The sequence below is a fragment of the Acomys minous genome (assembly GCF_964271855.1).
Source record: "Acomys minous genome assembly, chromosome: 9".
In the NCBI taxonomy this organism is placed as follows: domain Eukaryota; kingdom Metazoa; phylum Chordata; class Mammalia; order Rodentia; family Muridae; genus Acomys; species Acomys minous.
The window spans coordinates 87,709,148-87,731,968 of record NC_140490.1 but is presented as its reverse complement, the minus strand read 5'-3'; the positions used below and the strand labels follow the sequence as shown (position 1 = coordinate 87,731,968).

General features: G+C 41.3%; 1 protein-coding gene across 2 annotated transcripts in view; it reads right to left on the bottom strand.

Moving 5' to 3' along the window:
* The window catches only part of CRY1 (cryptochrome circadian regulator 1), a 61,036-nt gene that overhangs the window by 11,420 nt on the left and 26,795 nt on the right, over positions 1 to 22,821 (bottom strand). Inside the window, exons 2-10 of one of the 2 annotated variants that reach the window (XM_084794362.1) lie at positions 16,862 to 16,970; positions 10,380 to 10,522; positions 7,360 to 7,499; positions 6,591 to 6,679; positions 5,290 to 5,430; positions 4,896 to 5,207; positions 2,376 to 2,527; positions 1,669 to 1,871; positions 1,473 to 1,568 (exon numbers count right to left, since the gene is read on the bottom strand). In XM_084794362.1, the coding sequence (XP_084650488.1) occupies positions 1,473 to 1,568; positions 1,669 to 1,871; positions 2,376 to 2,527; positions 4,896 to 5,207; positions 5,290 to 5,430; positions 6,591 to 6,679; positions 7,360 to 7,499; positions 10,380 to 10,522; positions 16,862 to 16,970 (1,385 nt within the window). Of the gene's footprint in view, positions 1 to 1,472; positions 1,569 to 1,668; positions 1,872 to 2,375; positions 2,528 to 4,895; positions 5,208 to 5,289; positions 5,431 to 6,590; positions 6,680 to 7,359; positions 7,545 to 10,379; positions 10,523 to 16,861; positions 16,971 to 22,821 lie in introns of both variants that reach the window. The other variant, XM_084794361.1, reaches the window with a different exon arrangement.

Here is a 22,821-nt window from a genome sequence, read left to right as displayed (position 1 = left end):
TGGACTGAATCTGAAAGAACTTTCAAAATGACATACTGAGATTTACTTCAAAATATTGGAGACCAGCAAAGGAACATTTCTGAGGTCAACTGTCATCCTGGCAACTCTTTGGGTGAGTCATGTCCCACCAATGGAGTATAGCATCTCATAAGGCATACACACCACACCACATCTACACAGCTGGCCCCCAGATGCAGGAGAGAGACAGAGCTGGACTGCAATCTTACGCAAGCACTAGCTGTGAGATCTTGAATGAACCAACTAGCTTTTCTAAGATGACTTTCTCAAGTACCAAGTGAGGATCCCACTACTAAACCTCCCCAGACTGCCAAGATGTAGCCACCCCACCCCCCATTTCAGGGTACAAGACTGGCAGTATAAATAGGTTTTTCTTCCCCACAAGACTAGCATGCATGCACCTTTCATAGAGACACAAAAACTTTCTGATTACAAATATTTACTTTTAAAGGGATTTATTCTCAGATTGGGAATATAGCTCAGGGTGTAGAATACTTTCTCCTAAGATAAAAATTCTGGCTTTAATTCTCAGTACCACCACAAAAAAATGCTTTATTTCTAATCCTAGCTTAGAACATATACCTTAAAAAAAAATGATGTATTGAATCTAACTACTCAGCCTCATGTGATTTTTGGTTGTAACCTTAGAAACTAATGTAATGACTTGAATTTCCAATATACACTGGCTTTTAAATATTATAGATATGTATGCATGTGTGCAGACAGCTAGAGAGGCCAGAAGAGCGTGTCACACTCCTGAAGCTGGAGTTACAGGCAGTGCGAGACATCTGACGTATGTGCCGGGAATGTGACTCAGGTCCTCTGCAAGAGCAGCAAGCGCTCTTAACCACTGAGCCATCTCTCCAGCCTTTAGACTGACTCCTGACAGCACCGCCACACATTAAAAACTGTTTAGTTTCACAGGCAAGACTTTGTAAGGAAAACTCATATGCAAAAGGATGATGCAAGTCTATGCTCCATGCTTCAGCTGTGCTCACAGGACTACCGACCTTTTAAATGACCTTCTAGCTGATGTGTTCCTAGTGAGAGTAAAAGGCAATGGACATTCTGAAAATAGATCTGGACTTCGTTTTATACCTCAGGCAGATCTTGATGGTGGTGCTGCTTAGTGGGAGACCACTTATGTCAGCTTGCTTCCCAGTACGATGTGAAAACAAAAACAAAACAAAAACAAAGAACAAAACCCTCATCATTCAGCTTACAAGAATTTTAGCTGGACTCCATATCCACTCCATGTAATGATGTTTTGCATCTTTAACATGTTACCAAGGGAGGGAGGGATGTATACATGGACACTTGAATGTATGTACACGGACAACTTATAGTTTTAAAGGCAACTTTTAAAAAGGTAAAGCCTGCTCTAATACGGCCCCTCAACAGTGTACTTGGTCATTAAGCTCCTTGGTTACCGACTGTAGACACTTGTCACGTACTTGCACTGCTGCTGCAGCTTGGCACACTTTCTCCAGGCGCGTAGCCCATGAGCCCTCCGTTCCCGTTAGGATTAGAAGGGACTGAGGCGAGAAGACCTGAAGGGAGACATGTTTGCATTAAATTATGACCAAGGAAAGAGTGACTGAGAGCTGCGCAGCGGCGGGGAGATGCGGGGCGGCGCTGGTGGCGGCTTACCTAGGCCCCGATACCGCGACAGCTGCTGGTAGATCTGCTTCATCCTTTCAATGTTCAGGCGGCTCGCCTCCGCATGGTTCACCATGGGCTTTGGGTAGTTGACGCCTATCAAACACTTAGCTACCTTCTGGATCCCTTCTGGTGCATTCCAAGGATCGTAGATGTATTTTGCAGGGAAGCCTCTTAGGACAGGCAAATAACGCCTTTTGGGAGAAGAAAAAGTTGTTTGTTTTTTAAATGAACTGTTCTATAAGCACATTATAACAAAATATGAACCATGAGTGACAAAAAGCAAACCAGTATCACTTCATGATTTGTTTATTCTTCTCGTCTCTACTGTCCACTAACAATACAGAGTATCTTGAATTCAGAGATGAGTCTGCCTCCCAGGTGCTGGGATTAAAGGTATGTGCCACCATGCCCAGCAAGACGAAAGACCACTCTGAAGTGTTGCTTAAGCAAAAACAGCTCTTCTTTGGATTAGCTAATTTATTATTATTATTATTGTTGTTATTGTTGTTTGTTTGTTTTCAAGACAGGGTTTTTCTTGTAGTCCTTGGCTGTCCTGGACTCTCTCTGTAGACCAGGTTGGCCTTGAACTCAGTGATCCGCCTGCCTCTGCCTCCAGAGTGCTGGGTAAAGGCGTGCACCATCACGCCTGGCTGGATTAGCTATTTTAAATTGAACAAGAATCTCCCTTGCATTACCTGATGTAGTCGCCATTGGGATCTGTCCTCCTACCAAAGCCAACAGGGCAGTAGCAGTGGAAAAACTGCTGGAAAAAGGAACTACAGGACAGCCACATCCAGCTCCCAGCATTTATGCTCCAATCTGCGTCAAGCAGTAATTCTTCAAAGACCTTCGAAGGAACAGCAGCCAATTATTTTACACACACATTTACCCAAAGCAGCATTTCTAAGGTCACTATAGATCAAAACTCAAGACAAGAAAATCTGGGTAGAACTGTAAAGATTAAACATTCCAGAAACTTACGTTCTGTTCTAATAAGCCATTTCAGGGAAAGACTAGCCTGTAAATACAGCTTTCTGGATGGAACGTACTTCCATAACTGTGGAGGTTGGAATGAAACGGGCCCCCACAGGCATGCACACAGATGTGTGTGTAGTGTATGTGCATGTGCGCGTGCGTGCGTGCGTGTGTGTACATACACATGCTTGTTCTGTAGTTGGTGGAGGTGTTTGGCAACGATTAGAAAGTGTGGCCTTGTTGGAGACAGTCATTGGCAAGAGGCTTAGGGTTTGAAAAGCCCACGCCACTTCCTGCGTGTGCGCTCTCTCTCTCTCTCTCTCTCTCTCTCTCTCTCTCTCTCTCTCTCCCTCTGCACTGCACTGCACTGCACTTGTGGATCAGATATAAGCTCTTGGTCCCTGCTCTAGTTTCACATTGCCTATCTACCTGCTGCCACACTCCTGTCAGGATGGTCATAGATTAACCATGGCCCCAATTAAAGGCTTTCTTTTATAAATTTCCCTGGTCATGGTGTTTTGTCTTGACAATAGAAAAATAACTAAGATAATAACTTTGGAAGTGCTTCTGTAGGGAGAGTAAAAAACTTACTCAAAGCATCGGCTTTTAGAGAACTGTAAGACATAAGTACATTTTAAAAAGATAGTATCTCATTTTAAGAAAGTAAAAATATTACAACTAAAGCACACCAAAAAAAAAAAAAAATCTAGAATCTTGGTATGCTGCACAGACAAAGGGGGCATGCCAATATAAATGCAGTAGCATTATAGTTTAAACTTCAAATTCTTTGATCCAAAAGAAAATATAACTAAATAATGTATCAATACATTTATGCTGGTTCTAGTAGATATGAGATGAAAAAAAAAACTCTCAACAATTAAAACACAAAAACCAGATTAGAAATAGCCCTTGAGGAGGTGAGACGGCTCGCTGGGTAAGGAAGGGTGCTTGCTGCCAAGGCTGACGATGTGAGTTCAATTCCCAGAACCTACATGGTGGAGAGAAGCAACTTTTACAAGTTGTCCTCTGACCTCCACACATGCACAAACAATTTAAACATTTTAAAATAAGAATTAGTTCTTGAATTGAAACATTTATGATGTAGCTCAACAAGTAGAAAGTGTGGAGGTCTTCTTTGTAACTACATGGTGACGTTATGAAATGTAGCATATTCCAATGGATGCATTAAAGGATTACTAAAATGGTAAAATGAGGTAAGATGACATAGTGTAAATCTCATTAATATGAACTGTTTCTAAGAGCTCATGGCTGAATATGACAGAAAGTGCCACCTATAAATCCCTTTTCTTACTCTTGAAGGTAAGCCTATGATGTGGTCCAGGCTGGCCTTGGATTCCAGATCTTCTCATGTCTATCATGCAGTATGGCATGACAGGCTCGCACTACCACACAAGGCTAGACAGAAATAGTTCTCTTAATGGGAGGATGGTTTAACCACAGAAATGACTTTTGGTTAAGCAACTCAACTAGTTCCTGCCTGAGTTTAACACCTTGCTCTCAGAAACTGTCTACACTGTGGGTATTATATGCTTTATCCACTGGAAAGCTAAACCACAGAACAGACAAGTGCACTCGACCCCTGCCAGCCACCCTCTTCCCCATCTCACACTTCAGCCCCATGTGGCCTTGAATTTGTGATGCTTCTTTGAAGGAGAGAGAAACCTGTTTTTGTTATGATCCCAAGTGTGGGATGGGGAACAGTCTTGTGAGAACAGGTGAGGTTAATTCACTAGAAGACAAACCACCTCATGCGGGAGCTTGATTGTTGCCAGCTAAATAGATCTATGAACAGACTCTGGGAGGAGATATGTAAGTGAGCCAGAAACAAGAGGTGGGCCTTTGTGGAGACTTGGGATAGTTTTGGCTGTTCATCACTGCACTTCGAGATGTTCCTGGAGAGAACCGCTCGAGGGAAGGCTTCGGGGCTCCGGGCTCCAGTGAAAAGACTACACCAGGAGAATTGTTCCTTGGAACTGATATCCTTACGGTTTCATTATTATATTCTTTAATCCTCTTTTCCTATTGTTTTGGTTAGTTGGGTTACTCTCGGTTAATAAGTTAGTAATAAAATATATTTGTTAAGAAAACTGAGCCTACACTTCTTTCCCTCAGACTCCCAGGTTGCTCAGATTTCAGATGTGTGCTAGTAAAACAGACTCCTGGAAATTTTTGTAATAGCTACCGATTCCTTCACATGCTACATCGATCAGAGCATTTACCTTCATCCCTTCTTCCCAACTAATCCACAGGTCACCACGTGTGAGGAAACATGCAACTGCATGTCGGGCTAAATGGTGGATCCAGCCCTCCTGACGAAGCTGGGTCATGATGGCATCAATCCACGGGAAGCCTGTCCGGCCTTCTGCCCATTTGGCCAGAGCCTCAGGGTTCTTATCCCAAGGGATCTGAACGCAGATGGGGTTCCCTTCCATTTTATCAAAGCGTGGGTTGTTTGTTGCTGCTGTATAAAAAAATTCACGCCACAAAAGTTGCCCATAAAGGGAAAGGGGAGGGGAACTATTTTTCTTCACCTGTGATTAAAAAGCAAAAGGTATTGTCAGAAAAATATTTTTTAAAGTATTTAAAAAAGTATACTCTGACTTCAGATAATACCTTTTTGTAGAGATCGGTTAATTTGAAATAAAATAGCCGACATGATAAACAACCAAAGCGGAGATAAGGACTGAGTCCGGTTGGGCTTGCAAGCAGGGAATTCGCGTTCATTCGAGGTCTTTCAAAGTTTGCCACCCAGGCCTGGAAAAAGAGACAGTTACATTAATGTCTTTAATCACATTAGACGAATGCTCAGGGTGATGCCAGGGCGACAGCTCAGGAGTCTGTACAAGCACCTGCCACCAAGCCTGAACACATGGGCTCAATCCCCCAGGCCCACAAGGAAGGAGAGGCCTAGCCCTGCGGTGTGTGTGGAGTTCAAAACTGAGAGTTCTGAGGAATATGTTATTACCTAGCTATAAATCCCTGATTTATTAATTTTAGAAAGAGACTTTAAAAGGTGCGTTCTCGTTCACTGATGCCATCCATGTGCCACATGCACTCATGTGCAATAAGTGACTTTCAGATCCCAGCGTCCGGTGTAAAGCACCTGCAACCTGTCTCTTTGGATACTGAGGTAAGAGTAGAACACAACAGCGCCCCCTTGTCCACCAGTGCTTTTTCTAAGAGTTCAGATGCTCATGGCCAAATAATGGTAGTTACAGAACGGTAAAATGAAACTCCACAAGTAACTTCAGGTTCTGAATAACTTAATATAGCACAGATCATAACTATTCTGTTTTGCCATTCGTGATTGTATTAATCTCCTGATGCATCTAATTTACAAACTAAGCTTTAGTCAAAAGTGGCCTGAGAGTGTATGAGGGTGACCAGCAAAGGGAGCCGTGTATGAGGGGGTGATGAACCGATCAATACCTGTGTGTCTTGTTAACCTGTACAATCAGTAACATTAATAAAGAAATAAATGAGACTGTATTATGGTATGGCCATAACGGCACAGATATGGTGAGCAGAGGGCTTTCTACTCTCTGCCTTCAGGAATCACTGGCGTCTTGGGCAGAGGAGCAGCACTGTAGGCAGGCGCCTGCTCCAGCCCGGTCTGCTCAGCTGACGCGGGTGGACAGAACAGAAGCAGCAGCCCGACACGAGCGATGGGCACTCATCAGGAGGGAGGCAAACACTTTCAAGTGATGGCTCAAGGTGATTTCAAAACCACCAGACTTGTGCTGTCTTAGCCTTTTCTGTCAATCATCTTCTTTTCTCAGCAGTCCTTTCTTGTTTTTTAAAGCCTATGAGTAAGCCACTCTGGATATGCCGATCTCATCTACACAAGAATGAATTCATTTTATTTTTGAAATGCCCGTTTAGAAGTATGAGCAGGTACATGATCCACATCGCACCTTCCTTTCCAAATGCCTTTCCAAACGTGTGAGTGCTTCAGTTTCTCCTCCAGGCCACACTGCAGAGGACAGGCCATCTGTATCAAAGCCTAAAGAAAACAAGGAAGGGAAAACATCATTATTATTACGAAACAAAAATAATGTTTTACCCAACCACAGGAACTTGAGGAACAAATTACTCTGGAAAATAAAATAAAATAATTAAATAAAAATGATGAGAGCCGACTACAACTCTACAGGCCTGCACAGGCCTACCGAGGACTGACTGCACACGACTACAGAGGCATCCAGAGGAATGACTGCACAGGACCACACAAGGTTAAATAGGTCTACACTGGCTGCATCCAACCTGGGACTCCTGCCCCAAGGGCTACAATGTGGCTATCTTGAAAATTCACATCTTCTCATGACAGCAGGTCATACATTAAGAATGCACAAGATATTTCCTTATGAGATTTTTTCTTTTATTTCCCCTCTGCTTTTCTCTTCTTCCAATAAAAATGCATTAGACTTGAAATTTTCAGGTGATTTATGATTATTAACTTTTAAAAATATATTTGTAAATTATTTCAGAATTGGATACAATGTATTTGATCATATTCACTTCCCTTACCCTCCCCTAAGGCTTTCTAGATCTACCCAGATCGCCCTATCCATCCTGAATTTGTGTTATTTTTTTAACAACCCATTAGGTCCACTTTGTGCTGCCCCTATACTGTGGGTAGGTTATTAACCTCTAAGCACAATATTTATTAACAGTTGCACCCACCTAGCTCTTCCAGGGAAGGAACTCCGTATTTCTCATCATGGTCATCAGACAGAGGGGTCGTACACTTTCCTATCACATCTGAGGTGATGGTCTCTGCTGGCATCTCCAGTGGCTCCATTTTGCTGACGAGAGTCTGAAACCTTTTATAAGTTAGAGGTGGCTGTCCACCATTGAGTTCTATGATCCTATTAGAAGAGTGAGTAAAGCACGGTTAGTAAATGGCAACATACTTTGGCTCAAAAAGGGTTAATACCAGAAAATTTATCAATTAAAACCTTTCGGGTGTTAGCTTCTGCTATGACCAGAAATGTGTTAAAAATGATTAATAAACCTAAAATCCATTTTCTTGAATTCGTAGGTGTCTATTAGGTGTCAAATAATATACTATGCAAACATCATATCATTGATGACAAGTATTTGGGATTATGAGTGAAAATAACAAAGTGGTTCAACTAGCCTACAGGCTACGTATATAAAAATTAATATAAATGGACAAGTGAAAAACAAGCCAATTCAAGAAATCTCAGAGGCACCAAAAAAACTAAACTAGGCTGATAATTACACTAAGAAATAATAAAAAAATTTGCTGTCCACAGTGGTGGTGCACACCTTTAATCCCAGCACTCGAGAGGCAGTAGCAGGTGGATCTCTGAGACCAAGGGGCCAGCCTGGTCTATAGAGAGAGTTCCAGATAGCCAAGGCTTTTATATAGAGAAACCCTATCTTGAAAAACCAAACAAGTAAAGAAAGAACAAACAAATAAATAAAATGTGCTGTGTATATTTGAGGTTTACATCATGTTATAGAAAGCATACAGTCATACTGAAAAGCAAACAAATGTGGTTTATTACTGTTTTGTGGCTAGAATACTTAAAATGTACTTATGTAGCAAAACGCCCAGTGCAGCACTATGTCATTAACTACAACCCTCACGCTGTACCTCTCCTCTCCAGATGTTCTCATCCTATGTATCTGTTCCTCTTGTCCTTTCTGCTGCCTCCATGTCCTCTACCGACTTGAAGACTATATTGCTGTTCTCTGACTTCTACACCTACATGTCTGTTACACAGTAGCAACCCTCATCTGAGCTTTAGTTTTCTGTGGTTTCTGCTACGTGTGTTCAGTTGTGTTGCAGAATTACTAGTCTAGCCTCATACAGCCTACTGTAGCATGCTGTCCTAACAACAATACTGGTGTTAACCTCCCACAATTTATAATTTCCGACAAGCTTTATCACGGTGTGGTGTTTGGACAGACAGCACAGTGAACTCACTGGTGGTTCAGGGCACTCACAAGGGCGTTTGGAATGCCTCGCTCATGGACAAGGCGAGAAGCACCATAGATACATACGCCCGAAATGCCAAGTCATTCAGATTTAAGCGTGTTATGTAGTTATTGCTGACCACTAGATGCCTCAATCCAGTCATACTCTAGGAAAAGAGCAGCCAGTAGCACATCCAAAGGTCTGAATTAAGTCTAGGCACTGTTTCCGAGGAACTAGCCAGACTTTTCATTCCAGCCATTTGCTTACAGTTACAGTTTAAAGCCAGCTTTCCCATTTACAGATGTAGAGATGGAAGCCAGCCTTCCGGAGGGTGGAGTAAACTGTTATCATCCTTCACGTCCACAGGGAGACGCCACCAGGAATGCTATCCTCCTGACTCTAAGGAAGTCTGCTTTGGTTTAGTACCTTGAGATACATATACTGAATTTTGTTGAATGCAATGATGCAACAATGACACTGTTAAGTGTCTCTTAGTTACCTATCGGCAAACTGAAATTCATAGACAAGATTTTTATATAGAACATATAAATATGATAGCTTTTGGTATATATTCACAATCAAACCAATAAAAATTAATTTACAACATAGCTGATTCTCCCACTTAGAAGCAACTTCTCTTATCCTATTTTGCCTCCTTATAGTCACTCACTGAGGTTACAAAAACCGGTAAGCCAGAAAGCAAGTGTTTTTTTTTTACTGAATAAATAATATTTATTTATTTATTATTATTACAATGTATTTATTACTTATACAGTATTCTGCCCACATGTGAGCCTGCCCACCAGATCTCATTACAGATGGTCATGAGCCACCATGTGGTTGTGGGAATTGAACTCGGGACCTTTGGAAGGGCAAACAGTGCTCTTAACCTCTGAGCCATCTCTCCAGCCCCAAGGCAAGTGTTATTAGCAAGAGGGCTTAGCACATCTACTTTAACACCAAGGGAAGACATTTTGTCTGAATCAAATCATGATTTTATTCATCCACTTGCTAAGGGAAGTAAAATCAGTTCGTTACATTTCTTATAGAATTAGTTTAACTTGTTACAATAGGTAAGTAGCTTAAAAGGTAAAATCATTTAATAGGTACATAAATTGTGATGTTTTCATATTTATGAAGTCAATTTCATGCCAGAAGTTATTGTAAGCTCACCCAGCTTATGAACCCCTTAAACTCAATCTGGCCAAAGCTTCCCAGGGACTGACTCGTGCTTCAGTAGACACAGTGACAGACAGGGCATGATGCCACGGTGCAGAGGGCTCTAGCTGGCTAATTATGTTACTTCAGTTTTTATCTCAACTAAATGAAAGAACAAGATAGTATGCACATAAAACAACCACACAAAATATGTCAAAGTAATCTATGGCTATGTGTCAAATAAGCTATAAGTTTAATAATACTAACAGCCCAGAAATGCAACAGGCCCAGTTAGCAATTGAATAAAATGTGTAAGTGTAAAACTGAAATGCTAAATATTTATCTTATGCACTATGTCTACAATTTTGGTATTACATCTGAGTGAATACAAATCACTCAGCTAATTACATAGCAGCTAATTAAAATGCCAAGGGCTGGATATACACCCATTTAATTCTTCTACAATTCTCATTTGATTATTTCCATTTTTATAACCTAACGCAACTATGTACTTAATATCACCCCTCAGAGTACCTAAAAATGTCTAAGATGGTAAATGCCATTATGTATTTTCTTGTAGTTAACAAAGAAGCCTTACTTGTCTAGGTCGTACAGCGTGTGGGAAATGCGCACGATGACTTCCACTCCGGCCTCAGTGGCCAGCTTCTTGATAGCTGCATCTCGTTCCTTCCCAAAAGGCTCAGAATCATACTCAATAGAAAGTTTAGTAATGTTCCATTCCTAAGACAAGACAGGAAAGGGGACAACACTATATTACAATTTTATAGTTATGTTCATCTTGTAACAGTAACTGAGAGGTTCAAAATCTACAATTATACGTAAGTCAAATCTCAAATATGCATGAGGAAAGCATACAGTCTGTCAATGTTAAAATATGCAAATGACAAATATATGCTAACCAGACTTCAGGCACTGTGCCAGGCGTGACCCAATCTAGTCACATACTTAAATGTGCTCTCTATACTAAAGTGCTTAGGTAGTGCTTCCTCAATTACTTACATTACCTTATGTGATTCTGAATGAAAACCACCTCAGTTTGGCATCATGCATATAAAGTTAATTTTTTTTAGGAGGGACATGCTTGAGTTCACAGAGACAGAACACATGAACTTATGCCTGCTGCCTCTACGAACTGCTCTTCAGCAAACCTTGGTAGCTGATATGGTATGAACTGTTTTGCTGAGAATGAGCATTTTATTTCTAACTATTACAACGTTGGCAGGAGCAAACTCGGAACCAGGAATAAAAACAGCAACTGCTGACTGATATATATATCAGTAACTTATATCTCTTAGTAGTAGCTATAAATAAGGAAACTTTGACTTAAGAGAATTAAGTTATTTTCTCAGGAAGGTAGTCAAATTTTTTTGAATTCTAAAATCTACCTGGATTTCCTTCAAAAAATAAAAGAAATCCTATAACTTTACTATTATTTAACTGACCATATGATAATATACTGTAACAACCAAAGGTGTTTCCAATGGTACCTTATACAATCATATTATACATTTACTTTGTTATTAAGAACAAAATATAAATAAGGGTAGAAACATTGTGTACACACATTTATGTATTTACGTGCTCCATGGTAAGGCATACAGACTAGTAGTAAAAGCACAGGCTGTACAGTTGAGGCTGCCCTGGTGAAAAGACTGCTCACTTGGCTAGGCATGCTGCTAACTGCCCTTAGTCTGCACGGTGCACTAGTGAGCAGAAAGCACAGAGCGCAGGTCCCTAAGCGTCGTGCTTCCATATGCACACGTCTGTACACTGCACCCACTGTCCTCTTAACGCTGCTGTGTTAGTTGTGTGGTTAGGTAGGTCCTTGTAGTCTAATGACCCTTTATTGTCTGGGTCATGAAAACCTTTTGCCTAAGGAGCATCTTGCAATTAGTTCTGTTTTGTTGTTGTTGCTTTGTTTTTTGAGAAATAATACATCAGATGGTGGTTGAGGTGAGTCAATAAATAATACTCCCTGCTACTTTTGCTGTTTGAGTTCACGCACGTAAGTCAGAGAGCTAAAGGTAAAAATATAAAAAGCCTTATTAGTAAAGGTAAATTGGAGAACCTATTACTAGGTTTAAGGACAAATCAGTTCTCTGTTAGTTCACTACTGGACTGAACAGCAGCGTACTTAACACTCCCTGAGGAGCGCCTCCCTATGCTCTGGTGCCTCTCTAAGACAGTGCACAGAAGAGAAGGAAATGTGTGTGTGGAGGAGAAAAGGAACTGTCCGCGCCACACTCATCCAGTTCTCCCTCCTATGCTCGCCAGCACGCCTCTCACTTCTTCCCTGGGAATTAGTGAACATCTCTATAAGGGAAACTGAAAACTCCAGGGAGAAGAACAGTCCCTGAACATTAAATGTTATTAATCCACACACCAAATACTTTAGGAAGTGCCTTCTCTGACATATCCTTGCACAGAACAACCAGCAATGGCTACTGAAAAAGCCTAATGTCATGCCACCTAGCAAAGGAGAAGCGCTTCGGGTGCCCAGCTCACTCACAACGCCTGGCAACGCCGAGCATCCGAGCAGAGGTTCAGCACACTGAGGACTGTGCTGATGTGTCTCCAGCCTTGTTTAGTTTCATTTCTCTCCAGTCCTTTGTTTCCTTTCTTCTACTTTGGAATTGGCTTAATTTATTCCTTTTCCATTTTTAAGGTGCAAAGTTATTTCTTTGATTCCTTCTTTTTTATACTAACCCTGAAAACTGCTGCCTCCCCCTGAGCACTAGTGGATGTCAGTTATACATGTATGGCATTATACAGTTATACACGTATGGCATTCTCTTGCTACTTATTTTTAACTTAATTCTGTTGAAGTCAGAAAGTTATTATGATACTTCAGTTGTTTAAGGTTTTTCTCATCTATTTTATGAGTGCGTATGGTCCGTCTGGGTAAATGTTTTCTGTGCATTAGAAATGCATGTCTGTTCTGTAATTCCCGGATTCTCTCTTCTACAAATACCAGTTACATCAAACTGATAGGTGACAGAGTGAATAAATCCAAAGGAGTTCTTCACAACTGGCAGTTTAATAAAGACGTTTTTAAGCAGCTGAAAGGAAAATCAGAATACATAATGCTTTTCCATAAGTGTATATTCACGTACCTACCTTACGTTAATTAATAAATGTATTTATTTAGTACGTGAGAGAAAGAGAGAGAGAGCAGGTGCCTCAACCTCCAGGTGGAGGTCAGAGGAAAACTTGCAGGAGTCAGTTTTCTCCTTTTCCGATGTGAGTCCCGAGATCAAACTCAAGTTGTTGGATACAGTGACAAGTGGTTTTCCCTGCTAAGCCAGCTCCCTGACTCTGTGTAAGGTAGCTTGATAAAGTCAGATGCTATTCTACCCAGAAATTAATATGTAGATTTAATTTTATTTTATTTGTTTTGAGTATGTTGCCTGCATGTATGAAGTGTTTCACAATGCATGCAGTGTCCTCAAAGGGCAGGAGAGGGCACTACATCTCTTAGAGTTGGAGTTACAGATGATAATGAGCTGTTGTGTGGGTTCTAGAAACCACATTTGGGACGTGAGGAAGAGCAGTTAAGTGTGTAGTCACTGAGCCCACTGTCCAGTCCCAGTGCTACTGGGGTTGGCGTGCTGTTGCTGTGTGTTTAAATGGGAAATACTGGTCCCCAAGGTCTGGTTGCTATCCAGATGAGTACATGTTGTGTAAACTTTGATCACCAATATTCTCTGATGGGTTAAAATAAAGAAAGGCTGGAGCCTGTAGCTCGGCAGACTAGAGGTAGGTGGACTTGAGTACCCAGGCTGGAGGTCTCAGGTAGGGACCGTGAGGCCAGGGAAGCAGGACAGGGAGAAGGAAGAAGGTGGCCTGATGGAGCAGATGCAGCCCAGACAGGAGGGCTCGGGAAGTAACCTGGGAAACAGCCAGACTAGCTTAGAAAATTTGCTTGAATCGTACCTGCCCTGCTACTGTGGTTCTAATATATGATTAGGCCACACAACATATCTGGAATAAGAAAGTTTATTTGGGGGAGGGAAAAAGGAGTTAGGGTCCAGAGGAGAAGTAGAGGCAGATGACTGGACACCTGGACAGGCAGACAGATGGGGACAAGGCCATGAGGACAGAGGATGACAGAGAGAAAACATGTGGACAGAGGGAAGCCGGAACGAACACACACACACACACACACACACACACACACACACACACACACCACACACATACACACACACACACACAAACACACCACACACACACACACACCCTCCCTGCATGGCAGGCAGTCGAGAGCTGCTTCTAATAAACCTCCATTTACGTACTCTGACTTGCCTTGGTGTGGCAGCTGAAGACTACAACACCCGCTCCTGCCCGTCATTGCCCTTTCCTAGCTCCCCATGTTCTGAAAGGGAGGAATGTCAGTGTCCAGCGGTCCAGCGGCTTCCTTCAAGGGGTAACAGGACCCCTCCCCTCTCACCACTCCAGCTTTCTTGGTCTCTGTCTGTCTCTGGGTCTCTCTGTTCTCCCTCTGTCCCCACACTCTCTTTCTCCTTTTCCCTCCCTCTCTTTCTGTCATGGATGCCCCTTTCTCTCCCTCCCTGCCCTCATGGCTCACTCACTTCATCCCTTCCCCAGGCCACCTCCCTCTTTCCCTCCTTTGCCACAGATGTGTTGTGTGGCCTGTAATTCCTCAGGGGGTGCACCTTGGCATGGTGACCCCACCACCCCATTATGCCACAACTGTGCTGCTTAAGCAAACTGAAGGAGGGGGAAGCTAGCTGGGTTACAGAATAGCACTCTAAAGTTTAAAAAAATATTCAACAGCACAGTGCAGAAAATTCAACACAATATAAAAAAAAATTGCTGGCCTGAGAAAAGTTTGTTTAAAAACAAAATGAAAACCTTGGTATTTGTAATAACAATCTTAGAAGACATTTTACTTATACCAAACAGACTTAGACGCAGCACTAATGCGCTTCTCTCCACACACTGCCGCTCAGATGAGCTGTGGGTGAGGTGTCACCATTATTTCCAGTTTATTTTCCTGTCAAAGCTCTTCCACACGCCTAGGTTACATAAGAATTCCACTGTAGTGAACAGTTTCTACTAGCTAAGTATTAAATGCTTTTTTCATACTAGCAAAAAAATAAAGTAATCCTGATTTGTTTCCCAGCACTGGAGACTTTCTCATTCATGCAAAGGAATGCCTCTTTTACATTAGAAACATCACTATTTTTACTGCGTATAGTGGCACAAGCTTTTACTCCTAGTACTAAGGAGCCAAAGGCAAGATGAATTTCTGAGTTCAAGGCCAGCCTAGTCAACAGAACAAGTTCCAGGAAAGCCAGAGCTACAAAGAGAAACCATGTCTCGGGGCAGGGGGCTGGGGGGGGGGGGGAGAGCACAAAAGAAATTTTTCTTTTTTTTTTTTTTTAACCATGAAAAAAAAATCAATTCAAAAATGCGATGAATTTCCAGGCATGGTAGTGCATGTAGTCCCAGCACTCAGGAGGCAGAGTTTGAGGCTAGCCTGGTCTACCAAGTGAGTCTGTGACAGTCAAGGCTACACAGAGAAACCCTGTCTAGCAAACACACACACACACACACACACACACATACACACACACACACACAGAGAGAGAGAGAGAGAGAGAGAGAGAGAGAGAGGTATTAATCACATAGTTGCAACATAAGCAGACATACAGTTAGGAAGCTTATATGTAGTAAACAGGAAGGGAAGAATATAAAAGGACAATCAGGAAAATCATCTTCTGTCTGCTCTGAGATACTGAGATGAGCTAACTGTATGATATTGGTAAATTCATTTAAGTTCCCTTAGACCAAGTTTTCCATTTGAGAAGTTTTCATTGGAGTAAGACCAGGAGATACGTTAAGACTTTTAAATCAAATCAAAACAAACCCAACTCCCCCAATACTGTAACTTTATATTATTGGTAAAATGTCAATTTTACACTCCATTGACATGAGAAGCCCTTGTCTTCTTGTGTCTTTTCCTCAGCTGTGATAAACTATTTTGACATAAGCAACTTAAAGAAGAAAGGGTTTACTGTGACTCAGGCCCAGATCATGGTCCCTTGAAACAATCTGATCGCATCACATCATATCCTCAATCAGGATGCAGAGAGTGATGAACCACGCTGCTTCTCAGCTCCCCTTCTCCATTTGCAGTCCAGGATCTCAGCCACCTCAGTTACCACAGTCAAGACAACCCCCACAGTCCTGCTCAGAGGCCTATCTAAAGATCAAGCGGACAGCTGAGAGTGACCGTCGCTACCCTCTTTAAAAGATAGCTCACAAAGAACATAAATGTGGACAAGGATGTTTACTGGCAATGCCTGCATTAGCACGAGACCCAAGGGACGAATAACCAAACATTTAGTAGAAAACCAGCAGAAGAAATTATAATGCACTGAAAGATGCTACTATACATTTATATATGTCAATACTATGAAGCCATATAAAAGACCCAGGAAGTATTAAGAAATGATCCCCACCATGTGAGTCAAGCACGGGGCAGAAGGCCGTGTATACTTCTCACTTAGCTGTTAAAGCAGAGGGCAATCAACACAGACACAGATGTCTAAGCACTCAGAAATTCTTGCTCATACAAAAGATATTTCTATTAGCACACACAAAAAATGTAAATAGTTGCTGCTTTGAAATAGTTCTCTGAGGTCAAAGAAGGAACTTTTCATTTTAAGTTTTTTCTAATGTCTAATTTTATAATTGGTATGGTCATTAAAGAAAAGAGCTGCATTTTTAAAATGTTTATTTTTTTTTCCCAAGACAGATTTCTCTGTGTAGCCCTGGCTGTCCTGGAGCTCACTTTGTAGCCCAGGCTGGCCTTGAACTCAGAGATCTGTCTGTCTGTGTTTCCCTAGTGCTAGGATTAAGGGTATGGACCACAACTGCCTGATCATAATTTTTATTTAAAAATACTATCTTCTATGCTTTTGTTATTTACCAAATATGTTAACTTTTTACCAAGTATGTTTAGTTACTTACCGAGTATTTTATTTTCTCTGGCAAAAATTATTATTTATATATATATTTTTTTCAAATTACCTTGAAAAGCCTGGGAAATACATCAGCTGGCTGTCCACGAATCACAAACAGACGAGAATTTAATTTTCGTAGATTGGCATCAAGATCCTCAAGACACTGAAGCAAAAATCTAGAGAAAAAATATTATAACTCTTAAAAATATATATTTAACAGGTATAAAATATTGTAACATTACATCATTTCTCAAGTGAAAAATGCCAACTCGTCATCCTATTTACCAGTAACTCAGTATTTTCAGAAACCATACTTAAAAGTGTTTTTGATCACATCAGAATATCCAGTATTTTAAGCAAGTCCTGAATTAAATCACTAACTTTTATAAATAACCTAATAGAATTAACTTGTAAACATAAAAATTATGTGAACAAATATCAAAGCAATTAAATGAATTTTCATTGTTCAAACCTGATAAAATTAATTTTTTCTTCTTGAAAACACCACTTAGAAAAATCTAGAATATTTTTTATTAAGAAAAATGGAAATGTTCTACTTGGAAGCTCTGACCACCACATGAGTAATTTAGGAATCTGGGGTGTGGCGTGGGGCTACACACCAGTAATCAGAGCACTTGACAGACGTATGGCCACAGGGCCACAGGGCCAAGGTCAGCCAGGGCTACACGAGACCCTGGTTCAGAAAACAAAGCAAGCAGATAAGCACTTTCCTAGGGAGCACTGCAATCACCCAAGTGAGAGAAACCATCACGTCCTTCTCTAAATCTAATAGTGTCTACTACAAGAAGAAGGAAAAAACGACTGGAGAGATACTGGATTGAGTTTCATGGAGTGGGTGAGACTACCCAGACTTTTTCAGTGACGTAAGCAGACATGAGGTTTACAGATGACAGACACGGGGAAAATTCTGGAGCTGTTGGGAGGACTGCTTACTGTGCATGTCCTGTTGTGAGGAAACAGCATCCCCAAGAACAAGTCCAAGAGGGCTGCTTACTCTGCAAAGTTCAGTCCCACTGTCTGCCCAGCTAATCCCGCCCAGATGCTGCTCCTCTCGGCTGGCAGATCTCAGTTTGCCTCTACTTTGCTTCTTCTATGTTCTTTAGGTTAAAGTTGATTATTTGTTTGCCTTTCCCACAAGTGACATCCTCACTGAGAAGTAACTGTGAGGAATATGCTAAGAGGAAATGCAGAGCATTCCAGAAATGCATGATACAGTATGGTAACCAAAAACTAAATGGACCAGCCACACATCCAATCCTCAATGGCCAGCAGTTCCCACACTACCAGCACAGAGCGGAATATTTCTGTCATTGCAAGGCTACACCACACAGCACTGTCTTGAACGTTGGCTTAGTCTAGAGATTATTTGTGTTCTTAGTCCACTCTCATGTCATTGACACCCAAAGTCTTGCTGAAATTTTCACAGCTGTAGTTACTAGTGACATAAGTGGACCAGTGTGGTCTGACACGCTCCTCCTTTAGTAGTACCCTCTCCACAGCTTTGGGTGTCTGACATACCCATGCACAAACGAAAGACACTCACCATTTCATCTTAGGAAGTCTTATGGTGTTGTTAAACAGGAAATAAAACATCGTTCCCACCTTTCAATTTCAACTCTCATCTTTCTGTCTTGATTTGGAGTTACTTCCACTCCAAGTGACCCCCACTCCAAGACCTAACTATTTGAGGGAAGGCTGCTGTTAGTAGATATACAGTAATACAAAAACACCTGAGGTTCATAATATTACCTGTATGTATACATAATCTAATAAGTGAGATGTGTTTGTGGGTAGTCATGTAATTTCATGTGTTTTCTTAGCAAGATTGTTTTGGGGTGGGCATGTGATACTGTGTAGTTCAGGCTAGCCTTGACCTTGACATGAAGTAAGGATGGCTTCAACTGGCGGATCTGGACCCAGGCAGGTCAGCTCAACTACTGCACCAACCAAGGTCAATGCACGCAGTAAACCTAGAACCCCTACGCAGATCTCAGTCAGCACATTCTCCACAGTTGTGTGGAGAGTGGGGACTGACTCTGACATGAATTCTGGTGCCCCTTACTTGACCACTTCCCCTTGGTGGGGAGACCTAGTGACACTCAGAGGAAGAGGAAGCAGGCAGGAAGAAACCTGATAGGCTGTGATCTTATAGTGAGAGATGAGGCCCCCTTCTGTCACAGACCTAGGAGAAGGGACTAGGTGGAAGAGGGAGGGAGGGGTAATGGGAAGATTCAAGTTAGGGGATAACAATTAAGATGCAATCTTAATAAATTACTTAAATAAAAAAAAGAAGAGAACAAAATAATTTAAAAAATAACTACTTCCATAACATGGGCTGAAGGGAGGTCTGTATTGCAGTTTCCTGTTTAGTGATTAATGGTAGGGCCCAGCCCACTGTGGGTGGTCCTGGGTTCTATAAGAAAGCAAGTTGAGCAATCCAGGGGAGCAAGCCAGTCAGCAACACTCTTCCATGGCCTCTGCACCAGCTCCTGCCTCCAGGTTCCTGCCCTGCTTAGTTCCTGCCCTCACTGCTTTTGATGATGAATTGTTATATGGAACTGTGAGTGAAATAAACAATTTCCTCCTCCGCCCACAAAAAGAGGGATGGCCTTAGGCTCCTGACCCTGAGTTCTGGGATTCTAAGTATGTGCCACTGTGCTGCCAGAGACTGAATCCAGCACATCTCACATGCGAGGCAGGCATTCTAAAAACTCAGCTACAGCCGTGGCTCCAGAAGACATAGTTTACCTTTAAAATAATTGTTAAAGATTGTCTGTTTGTGAGTATGTGGCTGTGAGAGTGGACATTCATTTGGTGTGTGGGTATGTATGTATATATAATATAATATATACATTTACACACACACACTGGATATATCACTGGAAGGCAGAAAGGGATGTCAGGGGCTCTCCTCTACAACTCTCCTGTTCCTGAACCTGGAATTCAGTTCTGCCCTGCTGGTTGGCAGCAAGCCCCGTCATCCTGTTTTTGCCCCCCCCCCCTCAGCACTGGTATGGCTGGTATTTGAGGGGCACTGATTTGTTACATGCTTCCTAGGATCTGAGCTCTGGTCCTCACAACTGTGCTCTTAACTACTGAGCCATGTCTCCACCTCGCCCCAAGGTATATTTGAGATATGTTAGATGTAATAAAGATCAAAGAATTATCTGATAAAAGAAATGGAATGAACTAATTTTCTTAAGTAGAAACAGCACAAAGCTTAAACGTCCAAGGCAGAGGTAATCTCTTAATCTTTGCTGTATCATTCAATCCACATTTTCTATTGAAACTGGCAGTAAGAATTTTTCATACTGAACTTAGTGGTAGATACATGCCTATAAGATGTAAGGTGAAAAAGAAAAAAATGGCAAAATGATATAATTAATTGATAAGAAGAACAACCAAGTCTAGAGTAACATCATGCACATGAATCCATATTCACACACCCACCCATAAAAGCACATACAAATGACACACAACAAACACAAAAACATGTGCATGTTTTTTAATAAAATAAAATGTTTACTGCATGCATCAGTTTATGTTTAGATGTGTGTGGAAATACCAGGAAAGTTACTTATCAAGGTACTTATTACATCTACCACTGAGAAATGGAGTTTTGGGAAGAGATAAAAATACACTAATTTTAGCTTCACTAAAAACATCTCAGAATTGACAACCAGTGCACATTCCTTCAGCATAGAAAGAGTGGGACCCTTCCTTCTGCACCTGGGTAACTGGCGCTGAGCACTTTTACAGAGCAACAGGCAAAGTTCATTTTTCTTAGCACCCATTGTACAGATGCTCCATAATCTTAACAGGTATAGCAGGATTATTCACCTGAATTTCCTTGTCTACAAAACTGGAGTATAATAGGACCCACATCATAGCTATTTCTGTGAGAGCTGAATAAAGTAACATTATGTTAGACTCACCGAGCAGCACCTGTACACGGTGAGCGCTATTATGTGTTATTTAATACTTTCTAGTCTCCTCCTTGCCACTGACTTCTATTTTTACTACAATAATTCTGGTTGAATTTACTGTCTTAAAATAGATCACCTATAACAATCTCTGTCACCTAAATCCATTTCAGTACACATTATCAAATCACTGTGAGGCACACGTTCTTGTGCAAAGGTCTTCAAGACTCACTCCTTATACAGTAAAGAGCAAAGTGTGGACTCAGCTCCTGTCCAATGGTTCCAGCTTCATTTCCTACCCGACTCTCTACTGCTCTCACTAAACCAAGCTACTATTCTTTTAATACACATCCATTTTCTTGGAACATGTGATGTACTTTTTCTCAGTCTGAAATAATTTTGCCAATTCCCATCTCAAGTTTATATCTCACTGTTAAGTCTTAGAACTAAAGGTTTTTATTCTCTCAACTGTACAGGAGAATGAATTTAATCCTAGGGAAAATTCAAAGTGCTTCTTATAGCACAGAAACCTGCATGTAAACACACACACACACACACACACACACACACACACACACACACACAGAGAGGGGGGGGCGAGAGAGAGAGCACCACCCCCTTCTGTGAACTTCATATTAAGTATTTGCTTATGACTCTTGCATGCATGGCTTTCTCAACCTATGTTTCCGTTTCTACATCTGACAAGTGTTATCATGGCATGTCTTGCACAGTCTACTGAAAAGACTTGAGGTAGAGTAAAATGCTAACAGGCTTGTTTTACGTAGCCTTTGAGAGGATCAGAAACACATAAAACCAGCTAGTTTCACATGGCTAATATCCATCATACAGAAGTTATAGTTACTTTTCCTTCAGAACAATCTATTCTTAAGGTGGGCATGGAGGTGCACACTTGCAATCCCAATACCCAAGATGAGGAGCAGGGGGATCCCGAGCTCAAGGGCTACATAGGCAGACTCAACCGACCCACCTTAAAGAAAAAGAAAAAAGCTAAAATACCTGTTTCTGAAAACAAAACCGGCACATTCTTATATATGTAAACACTTGGGCATGGCAATAGAAAAGAATTATTAGTTGGATGCCCGGCTATACAGAATCTCATGAATGTGTGCCTTCATCTGCATGTGACTGTGGGCCAAGGTTTTATCATTCCAGTGACAAGGCCAATGCTAATATAAATATCTATTTATTTAAAGGTACAGTACAATAAAAACTCAAAATTGACTAATCTCAAAGCCTGTAATTCTGTGGTTGCACGACAGGAAAATAAACCTTTAATAGTGTGGGTTCAAAGTGTCAAGTCACCGATCAGTGACATTTCTTTCCAGTGATAAGTGAGATCTATACAAACTCTAACCCTTGTCCTTTGCCTCAGGTTAGAATAGAACCACTCAGAGTTCAGACTGTGTGCTCCAGAGGACACATGTCAACACTCATGTTATAAAGACACGTGCCCTAAACAGCAGTCAACACTCAACAGACGAGTTTGGCATACACTGTACTACTCTCATATTAAAGCTTGGCTAATAAAGCAACAGACTGGTTTTTAAATAGGCCAAATAGTGGGAAAACCCACTACAATCCTTTACTGTACAGAAGTACAACTTAATTACATACCGAGTGAACCACTGAAATGGCGAGAATTAACACACTTTCTCACTTTAAACATTAAAGAATGTTCCCGTAGGAAGCACTACCTTTCACTACTATAACAGCGTACGTGTAGTAACTTCCTTATACCACTTCCAAAAGATGATTTCAACATGAATCAACAGAAATAGTTTCTAAAGTAGGTCATCGCTATAGCAACCAGCGGGTGGTTTAGCATCCTCCCATCACAATGACCTACTTTCTAGTCTATGCTAGAACAGCTTATATAACTAGTATTTCTAGTTCTGTCTATAAAATAGTCTGAAAAAGGCAACGGCAAGATACAGCATAATCCTACTGCTACTGAAAACAAGGCATTATGCATTCACATAATAAAGCACAACAGAATAAAGCCATCTGTTCTGTGTTGTAGTTTCTGTACTGTGTCTTATACGGTCATCAATGGAAACTACTC